We start from the raw sequence: 21,881 nt of genomic DNA on the forward strand, positions 1-21,881 counted from the left end.
TTAAATACTGTGACAAATAACCTCATTCAATATTTAGACACCACCCAAGGGTATTCCTTTTTCCAAGGTTTTGACAAGTATAGCCAAATTGCCCTTCAGAAAAGTGGTACCTGTTTACAACAATGAATGAGCATGTGTTTCCCTGTCTTGCCCACCAAGTAGCCAATATCATTCCTCTTGATCTTTGCCAATGTGATAATCCACCCTCCAAGTCTGCTTGAATTTGCAGACTAAAATTATGAGTATGTATTTGTTCATCATTTGATTTTTTTTTCTTGTGTGAATTGCCTATTCGTGTGCTTGCCCACTCTTTCTGTATTTTTTCTTATCAGTTTATAAGGGTTTTTTTAGCATATTTAAAATTCAGTCCTTTCTCATCATGTTTTACAATTTTTTTATCAGTTTGGCCTTTGCCTTTATATTTTGTGCATCATATTTTTGATATGGACATTGATTATTTCTATGATGATGTTCAATCTACCAAATGTATCTCCTTTAGGTTTTCACTTTTGTTCTTTTGATTATGAAGGTCTTCTTCACCCAGTATTAATTATTACCTATATAGTCCTCTTTTATTGTTTAATTGCTTAACATAAAAATATTGAATATGTCTAGAGTAACCTTACTATATAGTTCTTTGGGACTCTGAATTAATGGAGTAAATGAAAACTAAATTCCTTTATATATTTCTACCAAAGTGCTCCCTACTTTTACAAATAGAAAAGATTTATCCTCATTCTCACAGTGGTTGTGCATCAGTCTTAATTTTTTGTGTTTACTTTTCATCTTTCTCAATATCTTGATGTGTGTGTGTATGTGTGTGTGTGTGTGTGTGTGTGTGTGTGTGTGTGTGTGTGTGTGTGTTGATGTAATGTTAACAAGGGATGAATAGAGTCCCACTTAGAAAACATCATTTAAAATCCCAAAACTTACTGTGTTTTTATGCTGTGAGTGTGTACACACACACAAAGTGGAAATCCTTGGGACATTTTTTGGGAGAATGCATTTAATGAAACACTTGCTACAAAAAATCCTACACCAATAAATTTTATTTATGAATTTAAATGATGTCATATGGTGAATGTCAGATGGTTGAAGGAAGAAAGATTCATGGGAATATGAAAACCCCAAAGCCAAAGACTTCTGAAACTATTCCCAGGGCTAATTTATCTATCAATCTGTACTAAATACATGGGGGGGAAGGGGGGTGGTTCTAGAAATACCACAGCTGAAGCAAATGCAGGGCAAAGCATTCCCTCACCTGCCCACAAGAAGAAAGTTTACATAGAAGGTGAAAATGTGGGAAGAGCCTGGATCTAACTAACCTCTGGCTGCTTCCTCATACCTAGAAAAGTGGAGATGATGGCAGAGCATCTGAGAATCACAAGTTTAGGAGGCTAGTAAGTGAAACCAATGCTTCTGAATCCTGGACTTGGGGAGAAATAATATGCCCCATAAATTACATGGTCACAGTGACTTCGCTGAGATGCACAGAGTCACAATGGCAAAGTGATTATAATGTGGTCTCATTTGCAGGGCTTCAGATGAAAATATAACAGAATCATGTCCAGTTGTTTGAAGAACCTTGATTGAATCCTACTATTTGAGCAGGTGAAACCTTTGCAAAGTTTCTCTTGTTACAGATCACCTTTTGGGAATTGTATTCTTTCAGTGGGATGAGGGTCAGGAGGTAGAATAGAGACTTCACAGCCTTTTAGTTTCCATTGCTTTAAGTGAAAGCCTCTTGCTGCTCACATTCCCAGGCCTTGGGTGGATAGGGATTCAAGATATATGCTTCAGCATCAGATGGCCTTAGGTCAAATGCTGCCTTTGCTAATTGCTAAACCTGACCACAGGCAAGTTACAAATGGTAATAACATCCCTCTTTCCAGTCTGATGGGTAGATAACATAAGTGCTCAATTAGTGTTAGGTCTTATAATGTTGTACCATGGGCTTTCCTGACTTTAAAACTTAATCCTCATATAAAATGTGGGCTCCGCTGTGTTCTCAGCTGAGAAATATAGGCCATGTCACAAGAACACTACATTCTGATCACAAATGTGGATGAGTGCCAACCCTAAGCTACACCCTGAATCGTGGATATAAAATCATTACTTAGGCATCACTGTTAACCCAGACCCAGCAGGCTAAGGTTTTGTATGTGATTCTATTTATCCATGTTAACTGAGTCTTTTTAAGTTTTGGGAAAATGGGTAAACTGCCACAGTCTAACAGACAAAACAGGCTACCAAAAAACTTTAAAAATTAAACAAGTCTGGATTGAATCTAGCTAATGAGTGAATATTACCTGTAGGCACAGACACTCCATTTCTACATATTATGCTTTTTAATGATGGAATCATCATCAAATATTCTCATCTTCCCACTTATCCTTGAGTTTGGTGAGCAGAGACATTTCCTTTTATTAGAGATTTGCATTCTCAACGTTTGCGTCTGATTTTGTCAAAGTGGCCAATCAGCTGCCCTTCTCAACATGGCTGGTTGTGGGAAACCTCCAGTTCCACAACTTGTTTAGAGGCAGAAATCTAGGTGAGGAGGGAAGTTCTTACTGCTGGTGGTCAGTCCATGCAGATACATTCTTCATGTTAGTAGCAGAGTTCTATTCAGCCTTATCAGAGCAGAACCCTACCGGGCTGGAATGGGCTGAAATGCTGAAATGTCTCTTCAGCAACAGGCCTGACATTTCTGGGACTCATTGCTTGCACATTCTCAATGAACCTCTGAGGCTGGAGCGTTTCACTTTCTGTTTCTGCAACATGAAGAAAGGAAAAGCCCCTTGTGGAAGGATCCTAGCCAGCTGGGGCCAGGCCCAGAGCTTTAGCCTGAGTTGCAAGCAGCAGTCCCAGCCTGCATCCCAGAGCCAGGCCAGGGTAGGCTATGGGTGAAATGACTTGACAGCTTCATTTGACTCCAAAGACCAAGGAGTCAGCATGGTCTGGGAGTACTAAGAATATGGTGCCATGATTGGTTCCCTAACAGAAACCATTCTGTAAGAATTTATTGAGTATCACTAATGAATGTCATAGTCAACAGAATTCATAAAAAAATATTTCAATGCACCCATATTTTTCAAGTCAACCTTTTAAGGCTACTTTTTTCCTTTGCTAATGCACAGTTATTCTAAAAATTGAGGTTCATTTTGGTAAAAAAAACTAAATAAACAAAACATATGCTAATACCACTACCTTAAATATATTACAGGATATATTCACTACTTTAATTAATTGATAGTGGCCAAAGCAGCCTACTCAATGTTTGAATCATTATTCTAATTGCAGATTCATATTTTGAGATAAAGTGACTTCTGTTACTTACTTATAAAGTATAGCCTCTAAAGCAGTGTCTCTTGTTTTTTAAAACAGCTTTATTGAGATATAATTCACATACCATATAATTCACCTACTTAAAGTGTACAGTTCTGTGGTTTTAAGTATATACAGAATTGTGTAACTCTCACCAGAACCAAATTGAGAACATTTTCATTATCTTCCAAAGAAATCATGCACCCCTTAACAGTAACCCCTAATAGTCACCCCTATTTTCCAATCCCCCGGGTCTCCACCTCATAGCCTCTGTCTTTCAGTCTCTGTAGATTTCTCTATTTTTAAAATTCCATATAAATGAAATCATGTAACGTGTGGTCCTTTATGACTAGCTTCTTTCTCTTAGTATAACACTTTCAAGGTTCATCCATGTGGTAGCATATATCAGCACTTCATTCCTTTTTATGGTTGAATAACATTCTATTGTATGGATATACTACATCTTATTTATCCATCCATCAATTGATGGGCATTTGGGTTGTTTCTACTTTTTAGCTGTTAAGAATAATGGTATGGCCAGGCGCAGTGGCTCTAGCACTTTGGAAGGCTGAGGTGAGAGGATTGCCTGAGCCCAGGGGTTCGAGACCGGCCTGGGTAACTCAGTGAGACCTCGTTTCTACAATAAATCACAAAAACTAGCTGGGCATGGTGGCATGCATCTGTAATTCCAGCTACTTGGAAGGCTGAGGCAGAAGGATCGCCTAAGTCCAGGAGGTCGAGGCTGCAGTGGCCGTGAGTGTGTCACTGCACTCCAGCCTGGGCAACAAGAATGAGACTCTGATGCAAAAAAACTAAAAAAAAGAATAATGTTGCTATATACATTCTTGTACAAGTTTTTGTTTGGGCATGTTTTCTTTTTTTATTTTTTTGTTTGAACATATATTTTCTTTTCTTTTGGGTAGATACATGGAAGAGGACTTACTGGATCATATAGTAGCTCTATGTTTTATCACTTTCCAAAGCACTGATATCATTTACCATTCCCACCAGCAGTGTATGAGGGTTCTAATTCCTCCACATTCTCATCAACACTTGTTATTTTCTGTATTTTTGTATTATAGCCATCCTAGTGGGTATGAAGTCATTTTTCACTGATTTAATTTACTTTTCCCTGGCGATTAAAGAAATTGAGCATTTTTCATGTGCTTATTGGCCATTTGTATATTCACTTTGGAGAACTGTCTATTAAAATCCTTTGCCCATTTTTTATTGTTATCTGTCTTTCTACAAAATGATAGTTATCTATATGTTCTAGATAAAAGTCCCTTATCAAATATATGATCTGCAAAGATTTTTTTCCACTTTGTTGATAATATTTTTTGAAGTATCATGTTTATATTTTGATCATGTCCAGTTTATCTGCTTTTTCTTTTGTTGTTTGTGCTTTTGATGCTATATTTAAGAAACTATTGGCTACTCCAATGTCACAAATATTTATGACTACATTCTTTTCTAAGAGTATTGCATTTTTAGCTCTTACATTTAGATCTTTGATCCAGAGTTCGACTTAATTTTTTATATGTTGTGACTTAAGGATCCAACTTCATTCTTTCCAATGTAGTTATTCAATTGTCCAAGCACCATTTGTTGAAGAGACAGTTCTTTTCCTGTTGAATTGCCTTGACATCCTTGTTACAAATCAGCAGTTAGTAAATGTGAAGATTTATTTCTTGACTCTCAAATTATGTTGATCTTTATATGAATACTATACTGTCTTACCTATTGCAACTTTGTAGTGAGTTTTGAAATCAGGAAATGTGCGACTTCCAGCTTTCTTCTTTTTCAATATTCTTTTGGCTATCCTGCATCCCTTGAATTTCCATATAAAATTTAGGATCAGTTTGTCAATTTATTTAAAGCAGTCAGCTGGGATTTTGATAGGAATAATGTAAAATCTATGAATCAAGTTAAGAAGTATTGCTGTCTCAACACTATTAAGTCCAATTCACAAATATAGTATGTCCATTTATTTAGATCATCTTTAATTTCTTCCAACAATATTTTGTATTTTAGAGGCACTTGTTCTGAGCTTTGCCTATCCATTAAGATTACCTGAAATTTTTAAAATTGCAAAGCCTAGATTTGAATCAGAATCTCTGGAGGTGGGATCTGATCACTGATATTTTTAACATCTTAACCAAGTGACTCTGATCTGCAGCCAAGTTTGAGAGTCACTAGTAAAACAATGGAAATATTAAAGGTAGCCAAATTTCACCAAAAAAAAAAAATCTCTTGGAAATACCATAGTGTGTCTGTGGGCAAACTGATGAAGTTACACTGTTAAAACTAGTTTATGAATACAGAACATAGCAGAATCAGTAAGAACAAAAGGCCAAGGGACAGATAATGCTAAATTCTTGCCCAGTTAGGATTACAAAGCAGATGACAGATTATTTTAAGACTCATAAGAGGCTGGAAAAAAAGAAACAGAAGAGCAGGGACCCATCATTGCAAAACTATTTCATTCAAGATATCCTATTCCTAAACACTCATATGCAGCAGTAAGAATGGTAGCTTTTACAGAGTTGATTGCAAAGCCTCTCTGTAGTGGCCAAAACTTTCTTGAGCATATTTTAACTCATATTTCTCTCTACCAAATGGTAGAGAAAAAGAAAGAAAAACAAAAAACAAAACTTCTGCTTATATTCTTAATGTATGGGTCACTAAGAAAATTTTAGGTGATATTAAAGAGGAGGTTGATGTGTGACGATCAAATTCCTCAGGTTGGCTGGGCATGGTGGCTCAAGCCTATAATCCCAGCACTTTGAGAGGCTGAGGCAAGAGGATTGCCTGAGACCCGGGGTTCGAGACCAGCCTGGGCAACTTGGTGAGACCTCATCTCTACAATAAATCAAAAAATTAGTGAGGCATGGTGGCTCACGCCTGTAGTTCCAGCTACTTAGAAGACTGAGGCAGAAGGATTCCCCGAGCCCAGCAGGTCAAGGCTGTGGTGGCTGTGACTGTGTCACTGCACTCCAGCCTGGGCAACAGAGTGAGACTCCAACTCAAAAAAAAAAAATTACTCAGGTTACTACTTCATCAGACTTACTTTCTCACCAAGTACTCATTTCTCACCAAGGAACAATCAAAGGCAAAGAGGTGGGACCCTGCAAAGATGATACAGGGACCAAGAAGATAGACTCACTGCAGCAGAAATTCTGTGATTCAGAGAGGGAAATTAGAAGGCTGAGAAGTTGAATGGGAGCCAGACAATAGAGGCCTTGGTGGGTTTTCTCATGCGGGATTAGGAAGTCAAGGAAGAGATTTTAGCAGAAAGAAGAAACTGGTGACAATGTATATTATAATTCACGTGAAACTCAGAAGGGGGAAAGTGGGAATTTCACATTAATCAGCTATCAGGAAGAACTTGAAACTGATTAAAGGGGCCAAGGAAACAGTGGCCAGCAAGTCAAGTTAATGGTGATGAGAGAACACTGTACCATCAATAGGAAGCGATAGACAATAGGGTAAGAAGGCATCAAGATAGAAGAAAAATTTACCTTTAGACTTCATGAATGTGAGTTACACATACACAAAAATAAGTTACCAAAGTAAACAATGTTTGGCAGGTACTTAGGAAGGCAGAACTAAAGCTTAATAAAGTGTCATCTGAGCTGAACAAAGAAAGAGGGAAGGACCCAGGCACATGACAGCTGAAACTTAAGTAATGACAGAGATCTAGGAAGTGAAAGACAGAGAAATCAGAATTAAATCATATTTAATTGGTGAAAGATGAAAGAGAGACTAGTGGAAGATTCAGCAGAGTAGTGCAAATACAACTATAAGCTTCTGGATGGCAATTTGGCTATATATCAAAAGCTTTCCAAATGCATATGCCCCTTGACACATCAGTTACATTTTCTGAAATGTATTCTAATGAAATAATCAGAATTACCTAGGGTTATCAATAATAATATTTTTCTACACTGCGGTGTTATTAAAATAGAAAAAAAAAGAGTGGGATAAGGAAAATAACATAACTATACAACAAAAGAGGACTGATTTTAAAAAATGATAGCATCTTTACATTGTGGAACACTGTATAACCATTACAAAATAATGTCTTAAAAGACTATATAATGATATGAAAAAATTACCACAAAATAATGTCTTAAAAGGCTATATAATGATATGAAAAAATTACCATATATATATATATATTAGATTAGAAAATATAGTTTATTTAAAAGGTAAATTAGAGAGTGAGAAAGAAAGAGGATATTCACCTCCCTAAGGTAGGGAAGGGGGCAAAAGCCAGGAAACGTGGTAATAGCCATAGCTCAAAGAGCACATGACTACACCAGAGTCTAGTAAGGCAATCGCAGCAGCCTGGCAGTGGCAGTGATGGTCTGGCAATGGCCAATATATTTTTAAATGAATAAAGCACTATTCAAATTCATAAATACAATATGATTCTAATCTTGAAGACATATCTGTGTGTCATTGCCTGCATTGCGTGGTGTCTAAGTGTGATTAATAAAAAAAGGAAATATTCCAAAATTAGCAATGGTTTCTATCTAATAGAACTTTGAGTGATTTTTATCTTTTTTTGTATTTTTCAAATTCTCAATGAAAATGCTGCTTTTATAACAAAAAATTTACATTTGCTAAATGCTATAAGCATCTGATACGATAACTACTTAGTGATTTTATGTAACATCAATTTTTATTTCTACATATTCAACAAATGTTTACAACTGAGCTTATTGCAACAAGCATTTCCCCCATACTTACCGTCAGCAGTTGTTTTTCGACTTCATCATGTACTAGATCGATTCCCATTCTCTTCTCTCGATGAAATAGACATTCTCGGGCTACCTACAGGTACATAGATAATAGAAACCACTAATGCAAACTGACTACAATTAGTGACACGCGGTTCTAACAACTTGTATCAAAAATAAGTCAACAGACAGTCCCAATAACAACTTTTCAACCATTTTGTGGAACTCTGGTCTGAAACAGACTATGACAACTAAATAAATCTCTGATGCTAGTGAAAAAGTAAAGAGTGCTTCAAAAGAGTTAGAAAATATTCCTAATTTGGAAAGTTGACAAAATGAAGCAGATAGTATCTACTTGATTCACACAAATTAGCATCTGAGAACTTTACTTGGCATTAATTTATTCAAGAGAAATAGTTTAATAACGTGAATCACAGTCAAGATATTATTTCTAAACATTTTTTACCAAGAAGAGTGAGGAAGAAAGGAATATCCTGAAAGACATCAAATATTTGTGTAGCAAAAAAAATCCAAGTGATTATTTTTGGTGTCATTTTATTGTTTTCGTAATTATAAAAATAATATGCCTTTATTCACCAAAAAGAAAAAAACAACGAAAAGTAGAAAATATGATTTACTCATACTTCTATTACTGTTTTGTTTGTTTGTTTTTATAAAATGGAGATTATTATGTCCTTACAATTTTATATTATACTTTTAAAGATTAACATTAAATAGTAGACTTAAAACATAAAATATTATTTGAGACAGAGAATGCTAATGACTCCAATGGAAAATGGCTTAGATTTCTAACAATAAATTATGTCTGAAGCAATATTATGTAGCAGTTAAAATGCTTTTTTCAAAGACTTTTTCATGACATAGGACTACTGTATAATGTTAAATTTTTAAAAAGCATAGAATATAATAGTATATATACTGTAATACAGATATAATATAATTGAACAAAATCTTCCAGTGAATCTCTAATGTTTTAATAGTATAATTTACATTTACTAGAAGAATTAATGGATCAAGAGAAACTCCAATTATTTTTGTATATAATACTAAATTGCTTTCCAGGAAATTTCTACCATTCTAGTCCCACCAGTAATATACAAAAGTATCCATTTTTTGTTCTTTTGCCAACCCTAGCTGTTATGAGTTTTCATTATTGCAAATTTTCTAGGCCAAAGATGGTTACCTCATTGATTTAATTTGTATTTTATTATTAACCTTTTGCATTTTTTCTTACATTTGTTAATCATATTCATTGCCCATAGGTGTTTTCTCTTTTGAAGTTTACTTATGTGACTAACTCTGATTTTCATCAGAGCCTTCTGATACTTTGTTGACAGCAAATGTTCAAACACACAAGACTATCTGGACAAAAATTGCAGCACAAAATTCAAATTAGAACCATTTCTCTGAAAGCTGTAATCACTGAAAAGGCTACTATGAGAAGAAACTGAATCTCCTTGGAAAAGTAAGAGGGTAAGTTATCATTTTAAGGATTCTTTCAATCCTTGATGGCAGTCAGGGATGGGATAGGCTGTAGAATAAACCAGCATTCCTCAAAATGAGCCAGGGCTCAGGGAAGGCATAGAAAACTGTCTGATTCTAAACAACAATCTATGCAAAATGGAAAGACATGATTAATGTACTATCAACCGTTTTCAGGATTTCTGGGAGTTGTGTACATCTGTGTGTTTGTGTCTGCGAGGAGGGGTATGATAAAGAGTGATAGCGTGCAGAGAGCCCCACCAAATTTCTCCAACCACTAGACTTCTAGCTCCTTGACCCGCTAAACTCTTCTACTACAGATGCCATGGTAGAGCCCTATAGAAAATGAGAAATAAGTCACACAAACAAAAATGAAGAAAAATGGTGCAAGCTGTACTCACCCAAATATATACAACTTCTGAAATAATTTCTACAATTTGCACATTTCCAAATATGGACTGTCTTCCTTCAATGTTGGAGGACCAAATGGGGTTGGAGGGCCCATCACATGATCAGAGAGTTAGAGGTGACTTGAAGCCACTTAGAAGCCCAATCAGAGACCAGCAACCAGCTGAAATGCTGCCGCCATAATCATGGCAACTGGCCTAACCTCAGTACCATTTCTCCATTAAAAAAATGCATTTCATCTGCTAAGATTGTCTTATTTGATCATATCACTATGCCCTAAAATAGAATCATAACATATATACAAAAGGCATTTCAAGACACAGATTAAAAGAAAAAGTTGGGGATTTTTTCCTTAAATATTATTTATATTAATCTAGGAATAGCAGTAATCAAGCAGACTATTTAAGAGATGAGAAGATGGCATTTTCACCTTAAAACAGTGTGTATCTTATTGGTATCTCTTTAATCAGCTTTCTTTGCTTTGTCTTCAGGATTCTTTCCTAAAGTGGTTGTTCTTAAAGTATACAATGTGTAAAAAAATGGCAATGGTTTCAGCTTACTGAAACCAGTTACAGATTTTATTGATAGGGGGTTGGCTTCTACAGATGAAGGGAAACATAATTGAAATATAAATAACCTCAGAAGCTCAACCAGTGGGTTATAATAAGAAAAACACAGTGTTTTTTTATCATAAGGTTTTATATTTACCTGAAGAGGGGCTTCTGTCTCCATCAAAGCTCTCTCCAATCTTTTCTTAACATCAGTAAGTGCATTTGTCTCACCAATCATTTCATCCATCTCATGAATGATTTCAGATTTCCAAAACCCTATGTCACTGATGCGTTCTCCAAGATTTTGGGTGCTGTCTGCCTGAGTTTTCCTTGTTTGTTGGTATTTGTCTTGAATCAGGCGAGATGTGTCCACTCTTAGTCTCTCTGAATTATGGCGGGAAGTGTTAGACTCTTGATAGTTGGTTAAATTGGACCTGTACCAATCATCAGGTGTGTATCTTGTGAAGAATGTGGTTCTATTGGAAATAAAGGGGCGCATGGTACTCTCAGACACCCTCTGTGATCTGGTGCAGTACGGGCCCAAGGTCGGCGAATTGGAGGCAGCTTTGTAGTATGTACTCGGTCTCCAAGGAAGGCTCAAGCTATGGGTCAAATTGTAGTGGGGAAAGCGATCCCTATAGCTTGATGCCATGGTACTGATGGCTGGTAGAAAGTTGGTTGGAGTTGGTCGAGGGTGGGCATAAGTTGCTGTTAAAGTAGAACCTAAATGCTCCATGTTGCTCAAACACTATTTGCAAATCTCTCCTATTAAGAGAAAAAGAAAGAAAAAGCAAATACAGTCACATAAATTAATCTCTGGTAAAACACACAAATAAAGGCCACCTTACTTAATATCAGTTGCAAGGGTCCCTAACACATTAGATCAGAGGTCCCCAATCCCCAGGTCATGGACCGGTTCCTGTTAGGAACTGGGACACACAGCAAAGCTTCCTCTGTATTTACAGTTGCTCTCCATCGCTTGTATTACCACTTGAGCTCCGCCCTCCTGTCAGATCAGCACTGAAAAGCCTGCTTCCATTTCCAACATCCTATCTTTGTGAAGCAGGGTTTTGCAGTGACAGCAACAAAATGAGATTACGGAGTAGCCTGGACATAAGCAACACAGTTTGGGTGTCACTGTCTCCCATCACCCCCAGAAGAGACCATCTAGTTACAGGAAAACAAGTTCAGGGCTCCCACTGATTCTGCAACATGGTGAGTAGTATAATTATTTCATTATATATTAGGCCATAATAATAATAGAATTAAAGTGTTCATTACAAATGTAATGTGCTTGAATCATATCTGAACCCTCCCCACCCCTCACCCTGGTCCGTGGAAAAATTGTCTTCCATGAAGCTGGTCCCTGTTGCCAAAAAAGATTGGAGACTGCTGCATTAGATGTGTGTTCTCATTTATTGTCCATATTTATTATTGTTAATATATTCCATGAATTTTTTCATCTCTATGTCTCTAGAATATAGTAAGATCACATTTTTTAGACTGATCATTTTAATTTCAAATTTTTTAAATTACGAGAGTAATATTGTCTTGTAACAAATTCAAATTAAGAGCCTGAACTACACATTTTAACAAACAGGGATTCTACCTCTAACCATGATAGGCTAATAAAAACTAGACTTAGTTTCTTTCATCAAAAAGTCTACACAATAAATATAAGATAACTGTTTTTGGACATTGGATAATGGACAACACAGAACTCTGATGTCTGGGAGAAGAGAAACAAGGTGAGCCCACCTATGCACAGCTATGTGACATTGGACAAATTACTTAACCTCTGTGCCTCAGTTACCTCATCTAAAAATAACAGGGAATAATAATAGCACTTCCTTCTTTGGATTGTTAGGAGCACTATTAGCAACAAAGGGTTGCTTGGCAGCTTCCCCCACCCCCACCAAGTTGTCCTAAATAAACGTACAATCTACATAGGTAACAGCATGGTTGGTGTGTAAACAGCTCAAGGCAAGTACCTAGATCTCTTTTCCAGGCAACTTGCCATCTGTAAGCACCTCCAATATAGAAATTCTAGGGTAGTCACAGGGTTACGAGGACTAAGACAATGCTGAGCATTTGAAATGTTTAGCACAGTATTGAACACATAGTAAGTGTGGAATAGATGTTAGCTCTTAAAATTACTAAAGCAGAGGTGTTCATAAAGTAAAAGATAAATATCCTTTCTCCTCCCCAAAAGTGAACCCCTCAGGAGTCACCACTAAATAGTTCATCAATAGTTGCATCTTTTCAGATTTGTTCTATTCACATAACAGCATATGTATTATTTATACACTGTATACATCTATCTATATAGCACTTATACATATACACAGCACTTTTTAATATAAAAATTTAATTGTCCTAATCATCGGACATATCATTCTAAATCATACTTTTTAAAAACTTAAGTATATTTTTTTTTACCACTTCCCTTGTTAAAACATACAGAATCTACTTCATTCTTTTTACCAGTTCCACTGACTGGAACTTTTGCTCATTATGATTCCAGCCAAGGATGCTGCAGACTATGACATGTCTTTCAGCAATAGCCTCAGACCTTTTTGGCATCAGGGACCAGTTTCATGGAAAACAATTTTTCCATGGACGGCAGGGGAGTGGTGGTGAGTGGTTTCAGGATGATTCAAGCACATTACATTTATTGTGTGCTTTATTTCTATTACTACATTGTGATACATAATAAAATACTTATACAACTTACCATAATGCTTCAAAGAAGCTCTCCAGTGATGGGTATTTTTTACTCATTTTGGCTAGAGTTAGCTTGTGGGCTTACCAAAACTGTGACTGAGACAAGTGCGCAGTGCAGAAAAGAGGCACAAATGGAAGTAGAAATAAAATGAGTAGGTCACATGCAGACTAAAGTAAGTGTCAGATTCTGACTTAAAGCCTGCCACCAGATGCAGCTGTACAATTGAAGTACATCAACTGACTTGCGACTCACTGATAGGGTTTTGATAGGAGTCTGTAAGCAATTGTTTTATTAGGGTCTCTGTGCAGTCAAACCTTTCTGCTACTGTTAATCTGTATTTGCAGCTGCTCCTCAGCACTAGCACCACTGCCTCAGTTCCACCTCAGATCATCAGACATTAGATTCTCATAAGGAGCGTGCAACCTAGATCCCTTGCATGCACAGTTCACAATAGGGTTTGCACGTCTATAAGAATCTAATGCCGCTGCTGATCTGACATAAGGTGGAGCTCAGGTAGTAATGTGAGCAATGGGGAGTGGCTATAAATACAGAAGAAGCTTTGATGACTTGCCTGCAGCTCCCCTGCAACCCAGTTCCTAACAGCTGTGACTGGTATGTGGCCTGGGGGTTGGAGAACCCTGCCTTTCAGCCCTTAAATATCATTATATTTGAGAGTTAACGTCTAGGAACCTGTTTATTGAAAAGGAAAAATATAATTAGATCCAATTCTATGCACTACTCAGAAAAAAAAAAAAAAATCCTTTCATGACTACTTAAATAGCTACGTCTTGAGGCCTTTGATACCCAAATCACATAATAATCTGTAGAATTGTGTACAATTCTAACTCTACTCAGACAGCATGATGAAATAACTGCCTGTGGCCCTAAGAGATGACCATAGCTTTCTGATTTTTTAAAAAATTCTTCCAGTAGCTCCCAAACAGCTTATACAAGCCACACTTAGATAATGATGAGAAAAAGAAAGCCATAATTACCACCTGCAACCCTTCACTTCACTTTGAAACTTAAACCTTGCTTTTTGAAAAAGCAAATTCAGTGTAACTTGAGGTCTTATGTTCCCTAAGGTCGCTTTTAGTTCTAACCCCTTTCCCATGTCAGATCTATAAGAAATCTGGTTTTTTTCTAGCAAAAAGCTTCAAGTGAGACCACTCCTACTTGGCCTTGCTTAATTTTCTATGAGATCCTTCAGCCATGGAATTTCAGTGTGGATGCCACGTGAGTCATCCCAACATCTGTCATGTTGGCATCTTGAGACATCTCAACCCATGTTTGCCAAATACTGAACCATGAGTCATCAGGAGGTAATATTTAAAGATACAGAAGTTCCTAAGTCAGATGAGACATGTGGCCTGAGAAAAATCGATATAGTTCATAAAAGCACCTAGTGATTTGTTTTTAAATTAGGAATGGGGTATAGTTTAGAATCTGGAATCTGAAGCATAAAGCTCAGTTATCTGGAGATCACAGTAGAGCTCTTCTTGTATAGCAGTAAGTTTCACATGGAGACATCTTACAGCCACAACTGAAGTTTTAGCTCCAGCCAAGCCATCTTGTAAGTCATTCAGGAAGACTAAATAAAAGACATTGTGTGAGGATGTTTCACCAAAGTATCCCACTGTCATGTATTTTTTGAGTCATTATAGGTCAAGAAAACCAAGAGTGTTGTGGCCTAAGAAATACTTCAAAATTCAAAAGAGAGTTCTGCCTTCAACTAGGATAGCCTTATAAAAACTAGACTTAATCTCCTACATCTAAAACCTTAGGCAAAATATATTAAGTAACTGTTTTCAGACACTGAACAACAGAGAGCACAGAACTCTGAACCCTGAGAGAAGAGAAACAAATAAGGTGAGCCCTCTGATTGTCATGGCATTGTGCCTGGAGGCAATTTCCAGACCATGGGAAAAAACAGATTAAAACCAATCAGAGACTGGCAGCCTTTGTGAGCTGAGAAAGTGATCCAAATTTGAGAGGTCATTGTCTTGCTAAGCTATGGTGTGGCTATATCCTCTTTGAGCTATGGCCAGGCCATGTTTCTTAAGCTCTGGCCCCCTCCCTTACCTTGGGGAGGTGAATCTCCTCCTTTTCTCTCTCTCTCTTTCTAATTTACTTTAAAAATAAACTATATTTTCTAATCTTAAAAAAAAAAAAGAAGAATTTGGGAAGGCCGGGACAGCTAGAAGTTGTGAAGCAGGATTCTGGAATAAAGTGAGCTATGTATAAATGGTCCAGAAATCTACATAGGAATCTATGTAAATCTTTGGTGAGTAATAGACTATACATGCATCAAGGGACACTTCTTGGCAAAGAGTGATGGCAGTTGTTAGCTGAACAATTTCTAGAGCTCACAGAATGTATATTATGAACTCAGACTAATCAGATTGGAGCATCATTGGTGATCACCTGGAGCATTCAAGGGAGACCCCCAGAGGGAAGACATGTTAGAGGTAGAGCTGAACTATCCCTAGAATGAAGGTAATAAGGACTAACTCTAGCAAAGGTTGAAAACAGGCTTCAGAGTTCAAACAAACCTGAAAGTAACTTTATCTGACAACGCTAACACATTCATATATGTAATATTACTATGCCAAGCATCCAGTCAAAAACTACAGATATAACAAGGAGGAGGAAAATATGACCCATTAAAAAAAAATCAGTCAATAGAAGCAGGCCTATAAATGGCAGAGATGATGAAGCTAGTAAACCACATACAAGTATTTAATACAAGAACAAAATGAAAAGATGAAAAAAAGAACCAGGTGGAACTGTAGGAATAAAACAAACAATATATACTAGCATAATTTTACTAGATGGGATTAACAACAGATTAGAAATTGGAGAAGTAAAGATTAGTGAGCTTGAATCTAACCAAACTGAAGCACAAAGATTTTTTTTTTAACCTAAACGAAAAAATGAGAATCATCCCAGCAAATGGTCTAACATCTTGTATTTACAGGGTATCATTAAGAGAAAGGAGAGGTACAAAAATATTTAAGGAAATAATGATGGAATATTTTCCAAACTTGATGAAAACTATAAATCCCTAGGCCCAAGAAACTCCACAAATTCCAAGAAGATAAACACACACACATACCACTGCTACCATCATTACCCCAAGGCTCATCATGACGAAAGTGCTGAAAACTATGACTAAAGAGAAAAACTAAAAATAAGAGGAAAAAAAAGACATATGATATAGGAAAAAACAAAGATAAAAATTATTATTGTCAGAAACTATCCAAGTCAGAAGACAATCAAAAAATATTTTTTAAAGGGTTAGAAGAAAGAGTAAGCCTAGAATTCTATCTAGTGAAAAATATCCTTCAAAAATGAAGGTAAAGTAAAATCTTTTCATAAAAACAAAATCGAAAAGAATTCATCAGTAGCAGAACTGTAATAAGAGAATTGTTAAAGGAAATTCTTCAGGCAAAAGAAAATTATACCAGATGAAAACCTGGATCTACCCAAAGAAATGAAAAATGTCAGAAATGATAGGCATGTGTGCTAATATAAAAAAAAAAAACTTTTCTAACTTTCAAATGTATTTAAAGATAATTGCTTAAAGTAAAAATTTTAAAAAATTGCCTGGGCGCAGTGGCTCAAGCCTGTAACCCCAGCACTCTGGGAGGCCGAGGTGAGCGGATTGCCTGAGCCCATGGGTTTGAAAGTAGCCTGGGCAACTTGGTAAGACCTCATCTCCATAATAAATCAAAAAAAATTAGCCAGGTAAATTAGCACACGCTTATACTTCTGGCTACTTGCAAGTCTGAGGCAGAAAGATCGCCTGATCCAGCAGGTCGATGCTGAGGTGGCTGTGAGCATGCTACTGCACTCCAGCCTGGGTGACAGAGGGAGATTCCAACTAAAAAAAAAAAAAAATTAAGGAGTTTTTAAAATAGAAGTAAATTATAACAATAACACAAACAATAGGATGGCTTAGATAGAAATATACTATTATAAGTGTTATAAAACAGGAATGAAATAATGCTATTTAAACATACTGTGATGAATTTAAAATACATATTGCAAACTTTAGAGTAGCAATTCTCAAAATATAAACTAAGGAGCATGCCCAAGACCATTTCAGGGTGAAAAGGTCAAAATTCTTCTTTTTGTTTTAAGTTGGAGTCTCACTTTGTTGCCCAGGCTGGAGTGCAATGGAACAACCACAGCTCGCCACAGCCTCAACCTCGTAGGCTCAGACGATCCTCCTGCCTCAGGCTCGCAAGTAGCTGGGACCACAGACGTGTGCTACCACACCTGGCTAATTTTTTTATTTATTGAAGAAATGAGGTCTTACTATGTTTCCTAGACTGGTCTTGAACTCCTGGGCCCAGGCAATCCTCCTGCCTCAGCCTTCCAAACTACTGGAATTACAGGCATGAGCCATCACACCTAGCCCAAAACAATTTTCATAGTAAATACTCAGATGCCATTTGCCTTTTTCTCTCTCATTTTCTCACAAATTTACAGCAGAGCTTTTTAGAGGTGATATGATATGTGATATTACAACAGACTGAATGAAAGATGAGAACCCAGCTACTATGCTAGAAATTAAACAATTTTGCCAAAAATGTATAATAATATAAATCTTATTACTAAATTTTTGCATGTCAGAAACTATAGGTTTAAATAAAATGTTATTTTTGTTAATATATAATGGGTTGCTATGGTTATTTTAAATAATTTATATTTTTAATTTATAAATTTTAAAGTTTAATGCAATATTAATAGGCATAATCCACATAAATAAAAGCTCTTTGAGGTCCTCAATATTTTGCAAGAGTGTAAAGGGTAAAGACCAAAATGAACACATGACCTGGAGCAATCTATAAGAATAATTTTTTTAAAAGAGTTTTAACTAATAAACCAATAGTGAAGAAAAAAGAAAAGGAAAACAAAAAAGACTCATACTTAATCTAAGAAAAAATGTTTAATCTAAAAGTAAGACAAAGAAAAACAAATAGCAAAAGGATATGCTATACTGACAACTATAATAAATGGTCTACACAATCCACTTAAGAGGCACAGATTGTTAGAATGATTTTTAAATAGTAATATTAAGCTATATGCTATCTGAAAAAAATCTAATTTTAAACACAAAAGTTATATAAATAAATAAAAATAAGGAGTAAGATATACCGTGTAAACACTAGCCAAAAGAACCCCGAAGTGGCTACATTAATATCAAACCAAGTACATTTCAGAACAAGAAATATTATCAGTGATAAAAAGAGAAATAAGGATAAAGGGATCAATCAAGGAGACATAGCAATCTTAAATGTTTATGCAACCATTTACATAACTTTAAACACCTAATGCAAAAACTGGCAGAACTGAAATGAGAAATAGATAAATCCATATTATATTTGGGTATTTCAACACTTTTCTGTTAGTACTTCATAGAACAAGTAAACAGTAAATTGGTTAATACATAGAATACTTCAACAACGTTACAACTAACTGGACCTAATTTAGAACATAGCACCTAAAATAGCAGATTACACACCATCCCCAACTGCCCAAAAAACATTCACCAACTTTGCCCATATTATGATTCATAAAACAAGTCTTGATAAGCTTAAAACATTGAAATCATACAACGTATGTTCACTGACCATATCAGAATTAAATTAGAAATAAATAATAGAAAGATATTTTTTAAACCCCCAAATAGTAGACAATTAAACAAAAATTCTTGTGACACTGAAAAATAGTGACATTCTTCTAAATGACTCATCAATGAAAAAAATCATATGAAAAATTAGAAAATATTTTTAACTGAATGAGAGTAAAAACACAACATATCAAAATTGGTGCAATGCAGCTAAAATAGTAACTAGAGGGAAGTTTATAGCTTCAAGTGCTTACATTAGAAAATAAGAATGAGGTAAAAATCAGTGATTCGTGCTTTTATCTTAAAAGGCTAGGAGGAAAATAACAAAATAAATCTAAAGTAGGAGAAAGAAAATAATAAAGGGGGGCACACCTCATCAACAGGGGCACCTGCACAATGAACATTTGTATACCTAACCCTGAATTGTACCCCACATCTTTAAAATAAAAAATTTTTTAAAAATAAAAGATAAAGGCCGGGCTCGGTGGCTCAGCCTGTAATCCCAGCACTTAGGGAGGCCGAGGTGAGTGGATGGGCTGAGCCCGCGGGTTCGAGACCCGCCTGGACAACTTGGTGAGACCTCATCTCTACAATAAATCAAAAATTAGCCGGGCGTGGTGGCGCGTGCCTTTAGTTCCAGCTACTTGGAAGGCTGAGGCGGAAGGATCACCAGAGCCCAGCAGGTCGAGGCTGCAGTGGCCGAGAGCGGCCACTGCACTCCAGTCTGGGTGACAGAGTGATACTTCAACTAAAAAAAAAAAGGAGCTTGCAAAAATAAAAGATAAAATTGTCAAAAAAAAAAAAAAGAAAATAAAGAGAGAAAAATCAATGAAATGGAAACTAGACAAATAGAAAAATCAATGACACCCTATCAATAAAACTGATAAACCACTTGATAGATTTATCAACATAAAAGACAAATTACTAACATCAGGAATAAAAGAGGAAATATTACTACAGACCCAGATAAAGATACAACGAGTAGTGCTATAGTAATTAAAGTAATTGAATCTGTAATTTAAAATCTTTCCTCAAAAAATTTCAGGTCCGGATGGATTCACTTCTGAATTATTCCAAACTTTCAAAGAAGAAGTAATAACTCAGTTTTTAAAAGGCTATGGCTTACTTTGGTGATATATCTTTTACAATGTTTAAATTATTCTCTATATTCTAACACAATCACTGCTTAAGAGGGTGTGTGCAGCATATACTAAGATCATTAACTGACCTTATAAATATCTCATATTTACAGAAAAACTAAACAAATTCTTTGGGGAAAATGACTGAAAATAGGTATTCCCTACATCATGCGGGGTTTTTGTTGTTGTGGATGTAGATGGAGTCTCACTCTATCACCCAGGCTGGAAGGCAGTGGCACCCTCCTGGCCACCGCAGCCTCGACCTGCTAGGCTCTGGCAATCCTTCCACCTCAGCTAGAACTACAGGAGCATGCTGTCACGCTCAGCTAATTTTTGATTTATTGTAGAAATGAGGTCTCGAACCCACGGGCGCAGGCAATCCACTCGCCTCGGCCTCCCAAGATGCTGGGATGACAGGCTGATCCACCGAGCCTGGCCTGCAATTGTTTTTTATTATACTTTTAATCATGATGTTATGGTTTGAATGTCTCCTCACGCTGAAATTTAATTGCCATTGTGACAGTATTAAGAAGTGAGATTTTTAAGAGGTGATTAGATGAATGGATTAATGCTGTTATTAGAGTGGGTTAGTTATCGCAGGAGTGGGCTATTGATAAAAGAATAATTTCAACCCCTATTTTCTCTCTCTCCTGCTCACTTGCCCTTCTGCCATGTTATGACATAGTAAGAAGGTCCTCACGAAGTGTGGTTCCTCAATCTAGGACTTCCCAAATAATCTCTGCTCTTTATAAATTACCCAATCTGTAGTATCGTATTATAGCAGTAGAAAACTGACTAAAACACATAACCAAAGAGAATTTTTAGAAATGAGACGTGTGCGACAAAGTCAAATACAGTGTTTGACTAGGTTCCTTTAATGTCTGGTCAACAGCTATTTACATACTGAAAAAGAAGCTGTAATAGTCTTCTAGAAATATTAACATACTAAATATAGAATCAATCACACAGAGATTTTAAGAACTGGAAAGTTCCGCTTAAAATCCAAAAGGTGGCTTCAAATTGGATAAACACATTTTATTAGCACATTTAGACAAGACTTTAAGATCAGAAGTGTTTTAAAGCACAAAGCCCTATAGATCATTTTCTGTAGAAGACACAAGTACAGAAAGCATACCTGATTTGCTCCATACCCTGCCTAAGATCAGGCACAAATAGGCTTGAAGGGCTCACATTAAAAACCCTTTTAGTTCCCTTGGTCGTATTTACTAAATTACAGTTGCAACTTGGAGTGGAAATAAAACACTTCTGTTAATACATTAACAAATACCAGAATTAGAAGAAATTATATCAGATTTCAACGTTTAAGTAACTTATCTCATGCATGTATTAAATAAGAATGCAGGAAAAGTTGATCTCACATCCCCAAAAAAGTCTGATAAGGAATTTTATTGATGGTGTATAAATTACTACACATGGGAGAGCTATGTGGTAGTATCTAGGAAAGTTGACCCGGTACATTCCCTGTGACTCAGCAGTTCGACTCCTTTATATATACCTAGAGAAACCTCATATATTTATACAATTAGAATGTACCTTTCTAATATTTTTAAAGGGGCAAACTAAAAGTTCATCAACAGAAGGAAGCATACATAATTGTGGTAAATTCATACAAGAATTACCACACAACAGTTAAAATGAATAGCCTAGAGCATGCATGACAGAATGCCATTATATGGACTTTAAAAATAACACTACAGTGGATTGCCTGAGCCCGCGGGTTCGAGACCCGCCTGGGCAACTTGGCGAGCCCTCATCTCTACAATAAATCAAAAATTACCCGGGCGTGGTAGCGCGCGCCCATAGTTCCGGCTACTTGGAAGGCTGAGG

The 21,881-nt window shown here is 36.3% G+C and overlaps 1 protein-coding gene across 1 annotated transcript in view; it reads right to left on the reverse strand.

The window, feature by feature from the left end:
- TEKT3 (tektin 3) overlaps nucleotides 1–21,881 on the reverse strand; it is a 40,923-nt gene that overhangs the window by 17,670 nt on the left and 1,372 nt on the right. Inside the window, exons 2-3 of the mRNA XM_008054726.1 lie at nucleotides 10,689–11,296; nucleotides 8,080–8,163 (exon numbers count right to left, since the gene is read on the reverse strand). Of these exons, the coding sequence (XP_008052917.1) occupies nucleotides 8,080–8,163; nucleotides 10,689–11,267 (663 nt within the window). The 5' untranslated portion in view covers nucleotides 11,268–11,296. The remainder of the gene's footprint in view (nucleotides 1–8,079; nucleotides 8,164–10,688; nucleotides 11,297–21,881) is intronic.

The sequence above is a fragment of the Carlito syrichta genome, unplaced genomic scaffold (genome assembly GCF_000164805.1).
Source record: "Carlito syrichta isolate Samal-C Ts95f unplaced genomic scaffold, Tarsius_syrichta-2.0.1 Scaffold300018, whole genome shotgun sequence".
Lineage (NCBI taxonomy): Eukaryota > Metazoa > Chordata > Mammalia > Primates > Tarsiidae > Carlito > Carlito syrichta.